The sequence below is a fragment of the Xenopus laevis genome, chromosome 8L (genome assembly GCF_017654675.1).
Source record: "Xenopus laevis strain J_2021 chromosome 8L, Xenopus_laevis_v10.1, whole genome shotgun sequence".
Taxonomy (NCBI): domain Eukaryota; kingdom Metazoa; phylum Chordata; class Amphibia; order Anura; family Pipidae; genus Xenopus; species Xenopus laevis.
Window position 1 is genome coordinate 66,375,303 of NC_054385.1, and position 19,638 is coordinate 66,394,940.

At 38.7% G+C, this 19,638-nt stretch overlaps 1 protein-coding gene across 1 annotated transcript; it reads left to right on the forward strand.

The window, feature by feature from the left end:
• Positions 1-646: 646 nt before the first annotated feature.
• Positions 647-8,723, forward strand: ly6g6c.L (lymphocyte antigen 6 family member G6C L homeolog). Its single transcript, XM_018230159.2, has 4 exons — positions 647-746; positions 3,579-3,643; positions 4,758-4,868; positions 6,658-8,723. The coding sequence occupies exons 2-4, from the start codon at positions 3,595-3,597 to the stop codon at positions 6,855-6,857; spliced, it is 360 nt and encodes a 119-aa protein (XP_018085648.1). The 5' UTR covers positions 647-746; positions 3,579-3,594; the 3' UTR covers positions 6,858-8,723.
• The last annotated feature ends 10,915 nt before the right edge of the window (positions 8,724-19,638 follow it).

Here is a 19,638-nt window from a genome sequence, read left to right on the forward strand (position 1 = left end):
ACCTAGCTTAATGACCTCTGTAAGTGTTTTATAATAGCGTACTGAGTTTTTACAGTAAGCACTTTATCTGCAGTTTCCCTTTGATGCCTCCCATAAGATCCTTGGGCCATACCAAGAGGGTAAATCTTCAAATACAGTATTATATGAGTGGCAAAAACACACAATTCCATCCCCATGCCCAGAAGACAGCCTGGAAATTTCTGCAACTGTGAGTATTTAATCCTGTTGTGCGAGTGCCTCTTTCCATGGCCATTGGCAGTGCTCTCTGAACAGCTGTCAGACTGGGTAAAATCCATGGCTCTGATCATATTAACCTTTCCAATATGACTCGCATAGTGAAAGCTGCCAGACTGGAAATTCCCAAGGACAACTTTCTAAATGACCAGGCTGCCAGTACATTTGTTTTGCAGCCCAAGAGGGGTCATGTTGCAATGAATAAACATGTATCCCTCTTGCCCAGCCTTACACGTCACACACACAGATATATAATTGAATACTAAAAATAGCAACCAAATACAGAGGAGTTAAGGACAGTGTGACAGTAACTGCTCCCTTCCCACCACACCCTGTTATGCATAAAGAGCTAAGAGCTGCTCAGTCTTTACAAACACAAAGGTGTGTCCCGTTAGAATCACCAGTTATTTGGCTTGCAGGCCCCTCCCTTAGGAGCTGGGGTATATAAAGGTGGGCTACACCTTCCCCCAGCACAGAGTCTAGAGCACTGATCCAGCTGCAGGGAACGTCTGGTAATTTTAACTATCCAATACATTTCCTACTTTCCACAATTCTATGTGCTCCAATCATTCTCTACCTGGGACATATCTGGTGGTCTGCCTTATTTGAGCTTCTCTTTGGAACTTTTACTCATTCACTTGGGCATCCCTGAAACTTTACTCTCAAGCAGGGCAAAAGCAAGTGCCCTAGGGCTTCATAATGGAGTTTGAGATCTCAACTCTCAACTGCTGCAGGGTTTCTGAAAGCTGCTGTTCTGTATATGCGAGAGACCTAGTGTGATACTCCTTGTGTGTTTGTTTGTGAGTCTGTGTGAATGAGCAGTAATTTGGGGAGCATGGCTACCTGTGGCTGCTGCACCAAGGGAACCCACAAAATCTCAATCTGATCTCCTCTGTATCTATTCTGTTAGGAGAAGGTAGGTGTTATTGTTGAGATAGCATTTGCTACAAAGCAGTTTAACTACTAAACTGTAGCACTCAAAGCATGTTTTGTTTTAATTCTCCTTGTGGTTGGCAGCTCTGCCAGGTTTTTCCCAACAAGTATCATCACAGAACATCACATTATATAATTTATAAGAATAGTTCATGCTAAGGAGAGGCTTTGGGTGTTGCAGTTTAGCAGGAGTTAATAGCAGCCTGAGGGATGCAAGTGAAAACTTTTTCTTTCAAGGCACAATGTATTCGCGTGGAGTATTTGAACTATATACATATTCTATTTATGTATTGTGCTGCTTTTAACGACCCTTTAGAATGTTTTTGAGTACAGTTGAGCTGGAGATAGTGTTGTTTTCTTCCAGCCCCTAGATATCCGCTATACTGCCACCAAAGATTGGTTTACCAGAACCACTGTATTCAATTGTATGTAATATTGTTATAGTGGAGAAACAGTGTAATTTGCCATAAATTTTTCATGGGTACCATACCTGCTTTTAGAGCTAAGTTTTGCTGTAAAATTTAACTTTTGTCTGCACCTAAAGGAATGAATATATAGAATCAATATACTGTATAGAATTGAAAATACCAATGGCAAGATCTCTAGCTTTTGCTCCCATCAGTACTGTTATCTGTATACAGTGGTGCTGGAATTTTCTGGCTCATTGGATTACACCCATAAATCCAGTGAAATCAGATAAGTTTCCAAGGAGCATTTTTTCCCCAAAAATTACAACCCTTATTGTGTTGTATATATTGCGATACATTTTTATTATTTGCACACTCTTCTTAAAACAGACCACTAGTTATACAATTTTGTATAAATTTAGCGGCTTGCAGAGATTGCAAATACAAATCTCTCCGACCTGACACTTGGATAGTGTATGCAAAAGATATGGGATTAATTCATGTACATCCCCTGGTAACAATTTAGTTATTTAATATCTGTGATAGTGCATATATTTACAAAAAGGAGTTCAAAGTTACAAAGTTGTGATCATAAAATTGCCAAGTAACCTACCATGTCAAGGTAAACCTCATATGATGGTCGCAACTATTTATCTCCGGTCAAATTTATTTTATAGGCTGGTTGTGGTTAGTGTATACAGGTTTAGATGTATTTTGTTTAATAAACTTGCCCCACCCTGTCCTGGGGACACCCATGCTTGTTTGCCATCAGAATCATTATTGTGCATTGGGACCAGGTTGGAAAATCTCCAAACTGAGAATTCAGGAGCCATTTGTATCCACTGTTGGTTTTATTAATGTGGATTTTCATCTTGCGCCCCATTTTCCCTTCTGCTAAATGACTCCTGATCCACCTTCATTTTTCTTAGCACAAATCTCATGTAATGAGTAGGGATGCACCGATTCCAGGATTCAGTTCAGAATTCGGCCTTTTTCAGCAGGATTCGGATTCGACCGAACCAGATCCTAATTTGCATATGCAAATTTGGGCGGGGAGGGAAACCGCGTGACTTTTAGTCACAAAACAAGGAAGTAAAAAAAATTTCCCCTTTCCACCCCTAATTTGCATATGAAAATTGGGATTCGGTTCGGTATTTGGCCAAATCTTTTGCGAAGGATTCGGGGGTTTGGCCGAATCCAAAATAGTGGATTCGGTGCATCCCTAGTTATGAGATTTCTGTCTGGGGAACTGTGTGCCCTTACTGGGTATTTATCACTAACTTTTTATTTTTCCAAAGAACCTTTGCAGACATAAATGCAACTTTTCAGCCGCATCATGGTCTTGTACTTGTGTTATTACCATGGTAATTTGGTGGGTGCCATATTAGTCAGTAAATCAATGTAAAATGCTGAGGGAACTAAAAGGCTATGCTAGGTTATACCATACAAGCTTGGAATGGGGAATATCATTTTGGGAAATACTTGCTTTTGCTTGAAAATAAAGGATAATTTACTGTGTAGGAATGGGTGCCAGTTTCAATGCTATTCTGTTACAAACCACATGTAAATGCACCAGTGTAGTGACACCAGTGCAGTGTCAATAACAATCCCAAAATGTATCTGAATCCATCATGCATTTAAGTATTTATCTTACTAAAATTAAAGACCTGCCACTTTGTAGAAGCCCAATAATAATTCATTACAAAAAAAACTCCTAACCATAACAACTTTAGATTAGTGCTGCCCAACTCTTTCCATGCACTGGGTCTGTTAGCTGACATGTGTTCATGATTCAGATTATATCAAAATGATAATGTTGAACAAAAACCAATGGATTTTATAGGCAGGGGGCCGAAGGAGGGCAACATCCAGCCAGCAGACCTCCAGATGGCCAGCCCTGGTTTTAAGCATGGTGTGTGGTTATTTTTGCCCCTTTTCTTTCTCCTATTGCCTTCCCAATTCAACAATTTTCTTAGAGTTTAAGTCATTTCACATTTTTTTCAGAGTATTCTCAAGCACCATGAAGCTGCTTTTGTCCTTGTCTGTGATTATTGGAGCCATTGTAATGGGTAAGTGGCCTAGGAAAGAAAAGTGACTATATATGGGCTGGGTTGGTAGCTTGGTGACCTGTATATAGTGGCATAATGAAAAACGGACAGCCTGCTTGACTAGTTGATATGCTTCGAGCATGTTGGTGAAGTTTATAGGGGTCTGTGTATACTAGATGCGACATTACCATTGAGGTCCACTTCTGATGGGTTTATATAGACCCTATTATGATCCAATTGATCTGGGAAGACACAGTGGAACTTGAAGTTCATGGTCAACTTTAGCCTGTTTAACTGATCATGAAAGTTTTACTAACCTAAAGTAAACTTTAAACCACTTCCAACGTTGCAAACTGCTGTAAGGAATAATAACAAGTCCTATTTTAAAAGGGCCAAAAAGAGATGAAAGAAAATCAAATGCTAAGCAACTTTCCAATATGCATTAATAAGAGTGCAATCATTTTAAAACCAATTTGTAAATGTAATTGCAACCGAAAGCTTTGTCTCTTATGCCAATCCCGCGGATCCTTTCCCTTTCATCAAAACTGTGTCTGCTCTTCTTCATCAGATTCACACAGTATTGCATTTTCTGTGATTAAAGGACATATATAGCAGTTATAGTAACTTATCATTCATGCAATCTGCATAATTAAAATATTGCAAAAAATTATTTGTAAATATATTAATACCCTGTGCTGTCGTTCCCAGTCTTTTAGGTGAATTTCATTTTGCACATCATAATGTGCAATGCTGCAATTTCATTTACAAAACTTTAAAAAAAAAAATTGTGTAATCTCCATTTGGGTGTATGTGACATTAAGAAAATACTGCATAGTGCGCAGGATTAAAAATTATGAGCACTTATAAATGCATGGTGCAAAAAATGTGTGCTGCTGGGGTTTTTGTATTTTGCATTAATCATTGTAAATTAGCCCTACTAACACCTACTACATTAGCATGTTCCTGAATGATCTGTCTGAACAGAGCAGTAATTGCTAAAATCATCTAGAATAGCTGAAGACGAGTGGTTGGAGAACATGCGGGGTGGACATATCATGAATACCTTACATTGGTTAGAAAATGTAATTGCCTCTAAAATGAATAGCTGACAGTTTGCTACTTTCTGTTTCCACAGCATCTACCTTGTCATGCAATGTTTGCAAGTTCCGTTTTCTGTCCTTTTGTGTCTCCGGTTCCTCAACGGCAGACTGTTCTGGAAACTGCTCGTTAACCAAAGCTTTTGCTGGTAAATATACTTCTTATGATTACAATGAATGATGAATACACCACACATCACCATTCCATTGCCGTGTATTTATTTTTGTTGTAAAATCTTTGCGTTTAACATTTCCATTATTCAAAAACAGCAGTCACTTGAAAATGATGTATAAAAATAAGACCGAATTACTGTTATTTGCCATCTCTATAACTTCCATTGACTTGAGTGGATTTTTCTGTGGAAATAAAAGACGGACACCTTTAAATACAGTAATAGTGTGATGTGATAGAGAATACACTTTAAATTAACTTTTTATTTTACTTATTTTTGCTGTTCTGTGTTTTAGGTGCTATTGCACAGTAAACAGAACAGGTTCTGCAATTGATATGCAGAGTATTCTTGGGGTATTATACATTGAACTGAAACTATTTATTACCGTATATACTAGAGTATAAGCCGTCCCGAGTATAAGCCGAGGTACCTAATTTTACCTCCAAAAACTGGGAAAGCTTATTGACTCGAGTATAAGCCTAGGGTGAGAAATGCAGCAGCTTCTGGTAAGTTTCAATCAAAAAATTGAGGGTTTCTGCTCCCATTGGAGGTGCCGGCGTCTCGTTTTTGGACGCCGCGAACATTCTTGGACGATGACGAATATTCTTGAAGACTTTTCTTGGACGCCGGCGACTATTCTTGGACACCGGCAACTATTCTTAGGCGCCGGCGACTATTCTTAGACGCCCGCGACCGTTTTTGCGCTTGACCCGAGTATAAGCCGAGGTAGAGTTTTTCAACATATTTTGTAGGCTGAAAAACTTATACTCGAGTATATACGGTATGCCATATAAATGGAAAGGAAATTACACCACCTATGGTGGAAACCCATACACCAGTCTGTTCTACACCCCCTGGGCTTTGAACTTCTTTCCCATCACTCTCTACCCTGTGTGGGCCAGAGGCAAAATGCAAATCTTACTGTTACATATGGTACTGCTTTTTTTTTTTTTTTTGAGGGTTTATTTGCCTTTTTACAGCTTTCAAATGGCAGCAAAAAAATCTTTCTATTCAGGCTGTCTCTCCTCTTCATCTTCCAGTCTCTCATTCAAACCACTGCCTGGTTCCTAGAGTACATTTGACCTTGCAACTAGATGCTTCTGAAAAAGACGAGCTCATGAACGAAAAAGCGAATTTAATATAAATAATTAATAATAATAAATCCTGAAGCATTTGAAGACCAATTGCAAACTCTCATACTGAATGTAAATGCAAAAGTGAATCACCCCTTTAAGTGCAATCGTTGCAACACATATAAGATTATCATGTTGCATCATTGCTGACCATACAAACAGGAAGCATTTTAAAAGAAAATAAGCACAATGGAGACGCCAGTCTCAAACAGGCTTTGAGCATTCTTAAAGGAGAAGAAGCTTGCTCCATGGTGCTCACTGGTATAACCGCGGGTTGGTGCAGTTTTCTGCTGATAGGAGCACCGGCCCGGGTTGAAGTGCACCAAGCCTTTCCTTCAACTTTAAATAGATGCATTGTAATTGCATATACCTAGTGCAATGATCAAACGAATGTCACTGCAAATGAGTCAGCCACTGCAATCTAGTGGATCACTGGATACCTTGGACATGTCTAGTGTAGTATAAGCTCCTTGATGAAAGTTCTCCAGCAATTTTTTTTATCTGTGGTATAGGTTGTTTTCTTGTTTAAACATTCACTTTACCCTCCACTGGCACATTTTACATCATTAGTGTAGGAGACCCATACATTTGACAAGAAGGCAATATCTTAACTTATTTTTCTTTCTTTACAGGCTCCACTTCCTTATTCACCAAACAGGCATGTGATACAAATTGTGTTTCAAACACTACCACCCAAACAGATGCTATCTTCAACTTAGACTACCAAAAGTCCTGCTGTGCCACAGACCTCTGCAACAGTGGCAATTCTGCCAAGATCTCTCTGTCCCTTGGGCTAGGCGTGCTCCTCCTGTGGCTGCTAAATTCTGTGTAAAACTTTGCAGAATCAGCAAGAGTGAACTTGAAATGTACAATTTATGGACTTCATATAACTGCTTTCAAACCCAGGTTCAATGTCTGTATTAAAAAAAAAAAAAGTGCTGTACCTATTAACATTAACTGTCCCAAGCAAACACTTGTAGATAAAGGGTAGCTATGATTACTTGTGTGAAAATGAGGTCTCGCTGAAGTACTAATTCACATGGAAATGTCATTTGGTTTTTTCTCCTTATGTCACTTTTATTTGTATGTTTGTTTTTGTAAGGAAAGCGGAGATGCCTAAAAACTGCTCATACAAGAAGAATGCATTCCATTTCTTTACTGAGTTTATTCCTGACTGTCTTTCTAACACCAATGGGGGAATGTAATATGCTTTGTTAGTGCAAAAACCCTGCACAGAGATGCTAGCAAATGATAGCAACTATATTTGCGTCCTCTTTGACTAATTACAGACCTCAACGGCTTTGCAAAGTTTGCGAACATTCATAGTGTATGTAATAAAATTTCCCAATCTCAAAGCGTTTTTTTGACACAAAATAATTAACAAAACTCCAGAGTAAGTGTTAACACTAAACCTTTGCTTCAGGATAATGCACAATGTAATATTCACCAGCGACTGATTTTACAGTGCAAACAATGCTAAACAATTGCAAAAACACCATTTTTAATAACGTTCGTGATTTTAATTACATTCCCCCTTAACTATCTTATATTTACCCCTCCCCACCACTCGGTGACCAGGTGATAGAAATACATTTAAAAGGGGTGGTGGATTAAATGATAGACCGACAGATGAACAGGAGAGGGCATGATAATGATAAGTAACATGACATTGTAGTGTCACAAAGCAAAAATTTTTTTCCTGCCCCTATTTTATTGCTGTGCAAACAATTTTAAACCTATAAAAAGTTAAGACCAAAAACAAGGCATTCTACATACTTAAGGTTAACTACCCCTTCAGTGGCATATTATCAAATATTTTTGCAACAGTCCTACAAACCCATGGCAGCTAAGCAGCATGTACCACTGGTCAACCAAACAACTGAAAACAACTAGTTGCTATGGTTTACTGGCGTAAAATGTGCCAATTATTACTATACCCCGGAGGGGTGATTTACTTGCTTCACCGGGGGAGATGGGCCTGTTGCAATTACAGTGTTAAATTGAATGCTGCATTTGCACTTTGACATGAATCAAGCCCAACTGTGCTAACAAGAATGTAAGTTATGTTGGCATCATTTCTGGTGTAAGAGTGAGAAGTGTGCACAATTCTGTTGGTGCAACTGCGCTGCAGTGATTGAGTTAGGTGCATGTGGGAACAGTGGAGTTATTTCCTAACCTGGAGGTAGTATTTGCTCCAAAAATCCTGCAGCAGCCTGTGGCAATAGGCAAAACTGAGCTTCATTTGGAACCAGAGGTTGAAATGAAGCTGTGGTTCCATACACAACTATACAAACGAGCAAGAATCGCACTTTCACACAAGTATCTAATCCTAATAACTGTATGTCACAACTAACTGTGGGGAAAATTGCAGACAAACCACTGCACTGTGGTAAGTTAACAACCCCACTAATGACTTCTGTATTTAATAACTAGTCTTGCTGCTCTGCCAGTTTGCAAACTGCTTCCATTTATTAACACCCAGAGCCTCCTACAATCTTTCTGTAAGGTGTTTTAAGGGCTAGCAATCCTCCTTTTTCTTAATATCCAATATTTGCCTATATTTATAACTGAATATATCCATTTAGGTAATTTCTCCAAAGATTATGTGAAAGTTTTACTCCCTCATCATAATTCCATTCCTAAGAAAAGAGGAGCTATGATCAGTCAAATTCAGCCAATAATAAATCTCATCCTACCAGCTCATCTCCCTGGTTATTCTTATAACCTGTACAGAAAGCTACCAAAAGTACATGCTAGCATAGGTACTATACTGTACTGGGACTTATGTTGCCAGCAGTTTCCATCATGGTGCCTCAGTGAGCTGTGCCACCTGGTTGGTATTTTACCAGTCTGGTTGGAAAAATGATTCTTGATGTCAATGTTAATAGTAGGGAAGAATGTTATGGTTTTACCCATAAAGAGACAAGGTTTGATTTACGAAGTATAAAAAGATCAACACAATTTACTGTGTTTTTATAATCTATGCTTTATTGAGTTAATCAACTTAAAGGTTGAAGTCTACAGCATCTTATATACCACATATTCTTAGGTACAAAGACAATATGTCTGCCATTGTTCTTCTGAATATTTTTAAAAACTCTATGGGGCTGATTTATCAAATTTAAATTCAATTTTTTACTGCACTACTAAATTAAAACTCCCTAATTCGAATTAGGGTTCCATTGTCTAACTCATTGGGAGTTGTTCTAGGTAAAATTTAAGCATTTCTTTTCAATTCGAGTTTTTCAAAATTATAAGCCCTTTGAAAATGTTGAGTAGAATATACATTGTTTAATGGTTTTATCTGAACAAGTTTTTTAGATCAAATGTTGTATTAAATAACCAAACATTCAAAATGTCAAGTTTACTCGAATTTGAAACAAACTCTAAAATTCGAAAATTTTGATAAATATGCCTCTATCCATAGGATTACATAATTATGTGGTATGTACAAATCCCAAAATTTAAAAATTCGCAGGGGGTGAAGTGTCAGTCTTAAAAAATTGTCAGGCTATCGGTGGTCACTAAGAGCTATGAATAAGAGAGAGGGAGGCAAGCATGATCCATTATACTATATTCGTAACATTTATTATTTAAACCTGTTAGGGATCTTAGTCTGCACTACTGTTCACCTGTGGCAAGCTACTATGATACATGTTCATTGTTCAATGGATCTACAGTACATGCACCATGTGCGCTATCCACAGAAAATGACAGCCACCAGGGCTATAGTCACTCAAGGACCTATACCCTTTAGGGGGGGGGCTCGGGTGCCTATATGGTAAAATGAAATTTTCCTGAATGTCCATGTCGGTGCAGTGCAGTAAGACACTTCATTTTGCATGTTTGCACCAATAAGACTGCAGGTGGACTGAAGTTTGGTGCTTAGGGCAGTACCTAACTAAAATACTGCTCTATCAGCTTCTTTTCTGTCATGGGAATGCACCAGGCAAGGGCCCATTACAAGCAAAAACAAGGCATAAAATTATATACTGTGAATGTGCAGAAGTGTGAAACAGTGCAAAAAAGGAAAATAAAGCAAAACTGATAAATAGGTGGAGGTGTGTGTGCATGCTAACAGTGAGGACAACTGTGATTGTAAACTGGCTGCATTTTACCCATTTGGCAGTGGGTAAGTAGAATTCAGGTTCAAATTCTGGGCTGTTACTGCATTTAACTATGTGAGGGGGGCAAATAAGAGTCAATGCTACAACCTTCTATGCTGGTTCTATAGGCGCTGTTGGTGCATGTTAGCTTGGGCAGCCAGTGGAGCCTTTGCCTGACAGCATGTAAAAATGTGTTTTTGTAGGCTAAGGGTTAAATACTAATGCAAATAGCATATTGCGGCTCCTTTTCTTTTATTATGATTCATTTTAACATAAAACAATGTCAACTTTGAAATAAAAATATCAAAAATAACTAGAGTTGAGTGTAGGATTTATTCTTAGTTAGACTAAGAGTTGGTCATGGGTCTGGAGAGAGTACTGCTAGTTGCAACTTACTCAGCTGGAGCACCATAGAGAATGTTTCTGAATAAAGGATTCCCAAGCTGAACCTTAAGTCTCTCACACTTTATTCGAAAATGAATTTGGGCAGCAGTGGTTCATAGACAGGAAAACTGTGCAACATAAGTCTTCAAGGATAAAGAGGTTTTTCTCTTAGTACACAGAATAGGTTCAACACATCACATCAGCACATGCAGAAGCAATTTACTTGGTAGAAAATCTCACTGCAGGTATCCAGCTCTTACCATACTCCTAGAAAAGCTGAGGATTCTTCACCTCCTTTGTCAGAATAGGAAATGGACAGTTTCTTCAAATATAGGACCAAGATACAGCATTACCAGCTAGGACACAACAGTCAAAAAGGATCAATACACATTTTTGAACATGCTTCCAGCAAACTGGAGGGAACTGAAAAAAAATCAACAAGAACTCCCAATGTTGTCTTTTAGTAAGCCATTACCCTGGCCATTACCAACCTGCTTTTGCTTGTCAGTATACATCTGCCTCACCTGTGCTATAACAGATTCCACCCACCATCATGGGTTCTCTCTTGGCTCCCAATACGGCCTAACATTTTATATGTTAGGCCGTAACATATTACTGTAACAAGATACATGGTGTGTTTAATAGAAATATTGTGCTTCCCCAATCTCATTTGCAATATAGGGTTAAATGAAGCTACAGTAGAGAAGCAGGTGTGGGTGAGAAAGAGAATGTGTTAATTATTAGGCCTGGGCAGGTGAGCAGAAGTGTTACATACCTGCATAGTCTTGTCAATTTATACAGATTCCTTTGGAGTCACCCTGCTCCCCCCCCCCCAGTAAACCAGAGCCTGTGGGCAGGATTGCCTATAGTCTTGCTGAGAAAGCTATGCTGACTTCTCCTAAAGAAGTAAATCTGCTGTTCTCAGAATTACTGCAGGAAGAATGAAGTGGGCAGCAGTAGACTGATTTAAGTCATGGCCCCAGCTTCCCTCCCAGCAAATATTATTAAATATATGCTATTAAATATATAGATTAGGAACATGTCGGGGTTGCTTCTTCTTTTTATGGACTGTCTATTAAGTCATATATCTTTAATCACTTTTAAAGATTACTAAGCTCCATTTAAATGCTCTCTGTACTCTGCATATGGGATCAAATACAGTCCTCATTTTATCTTGTACACTGTGAAGTAATGGTATAATGGACATAAGGGCCATCATGTGTGACTGGGGTTGGCAATATAGAGGAGCGAGCAGGCAACCCTGTTACTGTGTATGTACAAAATGTATACAGACTGACAAATAGCCAGCAATACTGCCAGTGCATAAAACTATACAACTTTTATTTAGACAAGGACCATGATCCATGCAGGAACAACGTTCCTTTGGTCTTTAATCAAGCTACTGGATCAGTTAGTGCACAACTATGTATAGTTTAACATTATGGTGCCATCTACTGGGAACTCACATAATCATACTGTACAAAAACCTTTCATATATCTAATTTTTAAAGGATACCTGCTATACAAAATATCACACTTATCCCATATCACTAAATATCACAAGATTTTATAGAAAAAGACCAGATATTCTCTATTTTGGCAATATGTTGCTAACATTTCTAACGGGTGAATCCATCTCACTTCTTTCTCCAAGTGTCACTATATAATAGCTAATAGCGACTGCATGTCTCATATGAATGCTCTCCCCCTCTGTTCTCCTTTGCAAATAACTGGATTTGCTGGAAGATTCTGTGCTTCGCTGCCAGTAAAAAACTGTTGTGGAAAAAAAAGTCGGTAACAAAAAACTCATTGACTTCAATGCATTTTTAGGAAAAAAATGGCCATTGACTTGAAATGTTTTGCCTTTTAACAAATAGTTTTACAGTTATTGCTCTCACAATCACAGCAATCAGCTATTGCCCTGCTCAGTGTGTTCCTCCAGTCAGGGCGGTCTTCCAGTTACTTGCAAAGGAGAACAGAGGGACAGAGCATTCATACTGGGACTTGCAGTCGCTATCAGCTATTATGCCAACCAGCAGTAAAAAAAACCCACAGTAACAAAAACACTCATTGACTTCAATGCATTTTTAGCAAAAAAATGCCCATTGACTTGAAATTTTTGCCTTTTCACAAATTTATTTAGGGTTTTTTTAAATTTTTCAGTGAAGTGAAACGGGACAGATCCTCACATATATTTTTCTATATTATGAAAGCGTTAAAGAGGTCTTATTAACAAAGTGTTACTGTATATGAAAGAATTTGAAGTGTTTTAAATATTGTACTCTATGGGGCAGATTTATCAAGGGTCGAATTTCGAGGGTTAATAAACCCTCGAATTCGACCCTCGATGTAAAAATCCTTCGAATTTGAATATCGAATTTGAAGGATCGATCGAACGATGAAATTGTTAACATTGCAGCTCGGTAGGTTTAAAGTGGCGAAGTATGAAGTCGAAGATTTTTTTAAAGAGACAGTACTTCGACTATCGAATGGTCGAATAGTCGAACGATTTTTACTTCGAATCGTTCGAATCATTTGATTCGATCGAATTTGACCCATTCGATGGTCGAAGTACCCAAAAAAATACTTCGAAATTCTAATTTTTTTTCATTCGAATTCTTCACTCGAGCTTAGTAATATTAGTAATATTATGTCGAATAATGCTGGTATTTTTTAAGTGGACTTGAAAGCAACCTCCACTAACTCATTATTGCAGTTTGACAGCTGTCATCCAGAATCCTGAAGTGGGTCATTCCCATTGGACAATTTCTTTGGCAATGCCATAATTTTTCTGTCTTACAGACATTTAAGGTATGAGCCAGAGGTTTCAGCCAAACGTGTATAGCAATGCTTGTTGAAAAAAAGCCTAGGAATAAGACATTATAGGGTGCTCGGCAACAATTACTGCTGCCTAAATGACAGGAAAAAGAAAAATTGCAAAACATACATCTACTAACTACCTAGCTGCCAAATCCCTTCTGTAAAATCTATGCTAATGAAACATTGGTTGTTTTTTAAACACCTGCATCCTAGGGAGCACTGGGTGCTCCGGTACTTAAAAGCGTGCGCACAGGGGGCGGTGCTAGGACCATGCAGCCGACGCTAGGATGGGAGAGTGCACACGAGAATCGTCTGGCGCCAGCCTCAGGGTGCAGCACGCATAAATCCGACCCTGTAAATATTGATAAAGCAGGTTCACCTCTAGACATTTTGGGGGCCTAAAATATAATTTGCTATGAGGCCTATTAATATCTAGTTACAGAGAAAAGAATATGCGACTGGGGAATGGTAGCTTAATGCTCTCAATCTCAGTGGACACCCCCGCTCCAGGTGCTAAACTTTATCCAATTTGTCAGAATACTGAGAGAAAGCAATCAGAGCAGAGCTTGCTGCTAAGTGTTCTTTATTGGACACAACATGTTTCGGGCAGGTGCCCTTTATCAAGTGTACAAATAGTCAGTGTTAACAAACATTTAAAGGGTAAAACAGGAAGTGAGGTCACGTAACAAGATAAGCATTAGGGGTAATTAGTGAGTCCTTTATGCAAAATGTCCTTGATTTATTCAGTCCACAGTGTGACATTTTCTGGAAACATTTCCAAATAGTCTCTTCAAACAAATGTTGAAAAATTTTTAAAAAAGTGTATAATACTCAAGGAACTGCCCATTTCTGGGCCTACCACAAACATATCTTAATAAATTACTCAATTATTATGGAAGGAAAAGATATGCCCATTACTCTTACCATTAGCCGTACATATAATGTAAATATCATGGGCTCAGAAATCAATTATCTGAAAAAGAAACAAATCAAGCATCAGTAACAAGAAAAAGTAACAAAAACTTTTTTCACTGTACAAGTAAAACGCAACATTGTCACAGTGTCAAAGGAAGCATTTCACACTCCAGCTGTCATTCATGCCTTTAGGGTACATTGTATCTAACTTCTTGATCCAGTATGCTTCCCTCTGTAGTATTCTCTTTTTAGGGTTCCCCCCTCTCTGTAAGGGGCTAATCACTTCTAATATGGCCCATCTTAATTGTGACTGATTATGATTAGCTTCCTTAAAATGCCTGGACACTGTAGTGTCCGTGGCTGTTCCTTTCTTATAATTTCGTATGTTTCCTTTATGCTCTTTAATTCGAGTCTTCACAGATCTTATGGTCTGGCCAATGTAGGCCAGTCCGCACGGACATTTTAATAGGTAAATCACGTTATTTGTATCACAGCTGGCATAGTGTTTTATTTTCACTGGTGTACCGTTAGCAGGGTGTCTCAAGGTATCTCCTTTGATGATGGAGGAACAACAGTTGCAATTTAAGCAAGCAAATGTGCCCATCTTGGGTTGGCCTAGGAACCTCGTGGCCCCTTTTAATCATGGGGGATTGATCTCAGAAGGGCATAACAAATCTCAGAGGCTTTTCCCTTTCTTATAGCTAAATATTGGAGGTTTTGCTAAGGGACCTCTGAGTGTTTTTTCTGGTTGTAGCAGTGGCCAAAATTTGTGAACAATCCGTTCAATTTGTTTACTCTGTGCATTATACTGGCTTACAAATGGGAAAATGTCCTTTCTTTCTTTGGGTTTGTATTTGAGTAACTCGTTCCTTGGAATTGTACCCACCTCTTTAACACAGTATTCAATATTCCTAGGTTTGTACCCTCTTTTAAGGAATCTATGTTTGAGAGTGTCAGCCGCCTTTATGTAGTGATCGTCTTCAGACGTAATCCTACGTGCCCTTATGAACTGACCCTTTGGAATTGCTCTAATTATTTTAGGGGCATGAAAACTGGATGCAAGCAAAATATTGTTTTTTTCGGTATTTTTACGATAAAGGCTGGTGCTAATGTTGCCATTGGCAATTGTTATTGTAACATCTAGGAAGTTAATACAATGGCCCCCCGTTTCCGTGGTAAATTTAATGGTGGGATGGGCTTTGTTAGCACAGGTTATCATTTCAGTGAAAGCTGCGTCTGGGCCATCCCAAAGGACGAGAATATCGTCCACAAATCTGTAAAAGACAGTTATATACTGTGTAAATGGTGCAGTCAGGAACAACTGTTTTTCGATTCTGTGGACAAAAATATTGGCAAACGAAGGAGCGACGGCCGCACCCATCGACGTCCCTTGTTTCTGCCAGTAAAATTCACCAGAGAATCTGAAGTAGTTCTTTTTTAGGACAATTGACAGGCAATCAATAATAAAATAAAGTAATTGGTGAGAGATGTTAGTTTCAAGTAAGGCTTCCTCTACATATCCTATACCTTCTTCCTGTGGGATAGAGGTGTAGAGGCTCTGTATATCGATACTATACAGTTTTACATTGGTACTTACTTTCCCAAGATCCCTCAATTTACAGAGTAGATCAGTAGTATCGATAAGGCAAGTAGGTATATTTGTAACCAATGCTAACAAAGCCCATCCCACCATTAAATTTACCACGGAAACGGGGGGCCATTGTATTAACTTCCTAGATGTTACAATAACAATTGCCAATGGCAACATTAGCACCAGCCTTTATCGTAAAAATACCGAAAAAAACAATATTTTGCTTGCATCCAGTTTTCATGCCCCTAAAATAATTAGAGCAATTCCAAAGGGTCAGTTCATAAGGGCACGTAGGATTACGTCTGAAGACGATCACTACATAAAGGCGGCTGACACTCTCAAACATAGATTCCTTAAAAGAGGGTACAAACCTAGGAATATTGAATACTGTGTTAAAGAGGTGGGTACAATTCCAAGGAACGAGTTACTCAAATACAAACCCAAAGAAAGAAAGGACATTTTCCCATTTGTAAGCCAGTATAATGCACAGAGTAAACAAATTGAACGGATTGTTCACAAATTTTGGCCACTGCTACAACCAGAAAAAACACTCAGAGGTCCCTTAGCAAAACCTCCAATATTTAGCTATAAGAAATGGAAAAGCCTCCGAGATTTGTTATGCCCTTCTGAGATCAATCCCCCACGATTAAAAGGGGCCACGAGGTTCCTAGGCCAACCCAAGATGGGCACATTTGCTTGCTTAAATTGCAACTGTTGTTCCTCCATCATCAAAGGAGATACCTTGAGACACCCTGCTAACGGTACACCAGTGAAAATAAAACACTATGCCAGCTGTGATACAAATAACGTGATTTACCTATTAAAATGTCCGTGTGGACTGGCCTACATTGGCCAGACCATAAGATCTGTGAAGACTCGAATTAAAGAGCATAAAGGAAACATACGAAATTATAAGAAAGGAACAGCCACGGACACTACAGTGTCCAGGCATTTTAAGGAAGCTAATCATAATCAGTCACAATTAAGATGGGCCATATTAGAAGTGATTAACCCCTTACAGAGAGGGGGGAACCCTAAAAAGAGAATACTACAGAGGGAAGCATACTGGATCAAGAAGTTAGATACAATGTACCCTAAAGGCATGAATGACAGCTGGAGTTTGAAATGCTTCCTTTGACACTGTGACAATGTTGCGTCTTACTTGTACAGTGAAAAAAGTTTTTGTTACTTTTTCTTGTTACTGATGCTTGATTTGTTTCTTTTTCAGATAATTGATTTCTGAGCCCATGATATTTACATTATATGTACGGCTAATGGTAAGAGTAATGGGCATATCTTTTCCTTCCATAATAATTGAGTAATTTATCAAGATATGTTTGTGGTAGGCCCAGAAATGGGCAGTTCCTTGAGTATTATACACTTTTTTTAAATTTTTTCAACATTTGTTTGAAGAGACTATTTGGAAATGTTTCCAGAAAATGTCACACTGTGGACTGAATAAATCAAGGACATTTTGCATAAAGGACTCACTAATTACCCCTAATGCTTATCTTGTTACGTGACCTCACTTCCTGTTTTACCCTTTAAATGTTTGTTAACACTGACTATTTGTACACTTGATAAAGGGCACCTGCCCGAAACATGTTGTGTCCAATAAAGAACACTTAGCAGCAAGCTCTGCTCTGATTGCTTTCTCTCAGTATTCTGACAAATTGGATAATATCTAGTTACGCCACTGAAGGAAGCATAGTGTGCAAAGTGAATACCACAATCAGCCATTTTTTTGCACTTTCCACACTGCATTATTCTGCCTTTGCAGAATAGCTGCAAGCCTCTGCTTTCTGTTAAGACATGGACCTGCAGAAAGCCCCTGTGGGCTACCCATTCCCTAACATGTGACTCATACAGAAATGCAAGTAAAGGAGCAGCAGGAGCACAGCCTGCAATGGGCCCTGTGCGTCTGCCCCAAGGCTTGGCTGCACCTCCTGACATTAGATTCTGCTCAATGCACCAGATTGTTAATTCAGCAAGAGGAAGAAGTGCGGCTTACCCCAAGGCACCGCTTAGCGCTCTAGCAGTTGCATCCTTGGTGTGCTTTGTTTGTTGTGGCCAAGGTGTCAAACATGAAAATTCATATGCACTGTTCCCAGTCTGTGATTTCTACACGCCACTCAGTTTTGTAACCCTAAGCATGCTGGGTATTAAACTATTCAGAACACCTGTAACTATCGTATTTAAGAGGTTTATTTCATTTTGCCCCAGAACAAATGGGCAATAAGATGCGGTAAATGTAGTTTGCTTTGGACATATTAATGTGTAGGCTGCAGTATTATGCAACATTATGGCCATAAAATAGTAATACAATGCAAGCAGTATTTTTAAAGAGTTTCAGAGTAACCATTTTGTTTTTCTGGATACATACGTTTTGCTAGTTGAAAATAAAAGCACTTTTTCTTGGAAAGCATTATAATACAGATTTATCCAAAATTAAATTTGAGTATTTTCTATTTTTCTATCCAATTATATACTTAAACTGGAAAAATGTGCTTGTTACATAGTTACAAAGTTAAATCGGGTTGAAAACCCTCCAACCCCTCCAAATGAACACCCAGCATCCATACATAAACACACTGACACTGACCCCTCCATACCCTCACATAAATGATATATACCCAAATATTACTAACTATACAGTTTTGTATCACAATAGGCTTTGAGATTATGTCTGTCCAAGAAATCATCCAAGCCATTCTTAAAGGCATTAACTGAATCAGCCATCACATCATCACCCGGCAGTGCATTCCACAACCTCACTGTCCTGACTGTGAAGAACCTCCTACGTTGCTTCAAATGAAAGTTCTTTTCCTCTAGTCTGAAGGGGTAGCCTCTGGTACGGTGATCCACTTTATGGGTAAAAAGGTCCCCTGCTATTTGTCTATAATGTCCTCTAATGTACTTGTAAAGTGTAATCATGTCCCCTCACAAGCACCTTTTTTCCAGATAAAACAACCCTAACCTTGACAGTCTACCCTCATAATCTGAGTCTGCCATCCCTCTAGTTTAGTTTCATGTCTCTACACTCTCTCTCCAGCTCATTTAAATCCATCTTAAGAACTGGAGCCCAAAACTTCGCTGCATACTCCAGATGAGGCCTTACCAGGGATCTATAAACCTCTAAATTTTCAATTAGTCTGCAAAATTTACTGCCTCTTCTGCCTACCCCTAGTTCCGACCCTGTTCCCTCCCTAGGCCAGGAAGGAGGTGCTCCAGGCCTATTGCAACCAATTGGCATTTTCGGGTCACAAAGAAGTATTGGCTTTTACTAAAGACTAGCAATGCATTAGATGAATTCTTCAAATTACATCTTAACTTTTAATGAATAAAAATAAAAGATTTAGAAGATTTAGAATTAAGGGAGAGATTGATTTTCCAGCTATGATGGAAGAAACACTTTAACTGGTAATCAAAATATAAGTATTTCAGAGAAACAATACAGTATATAAGGCAAAAGCCTGTTGATTTCTTAATAATTATCTTCAGACAGAGATTTTTGTTTAAACAACGTTTTGCTACAGTAGCACAGGCACCCTTAAGTACATAAGCAAAACAGGTTGGAATTGATACCTACTACAACTTAGTTACCCATAAGTTTACCTTCCTATATGATTACATTTTAACAGCGGCTTTCCTTAATCAACCAACTACTGATAGGAAACATTCCCAGAAGTGCTCTTCACTCCATGCACGACCACATTTACTGCCTATGAGTGAAGTAACACTTCAACCAGTATTCCATTGAAGTGATCACCTTGCCGGCTATGAAAGGAATGGCATGT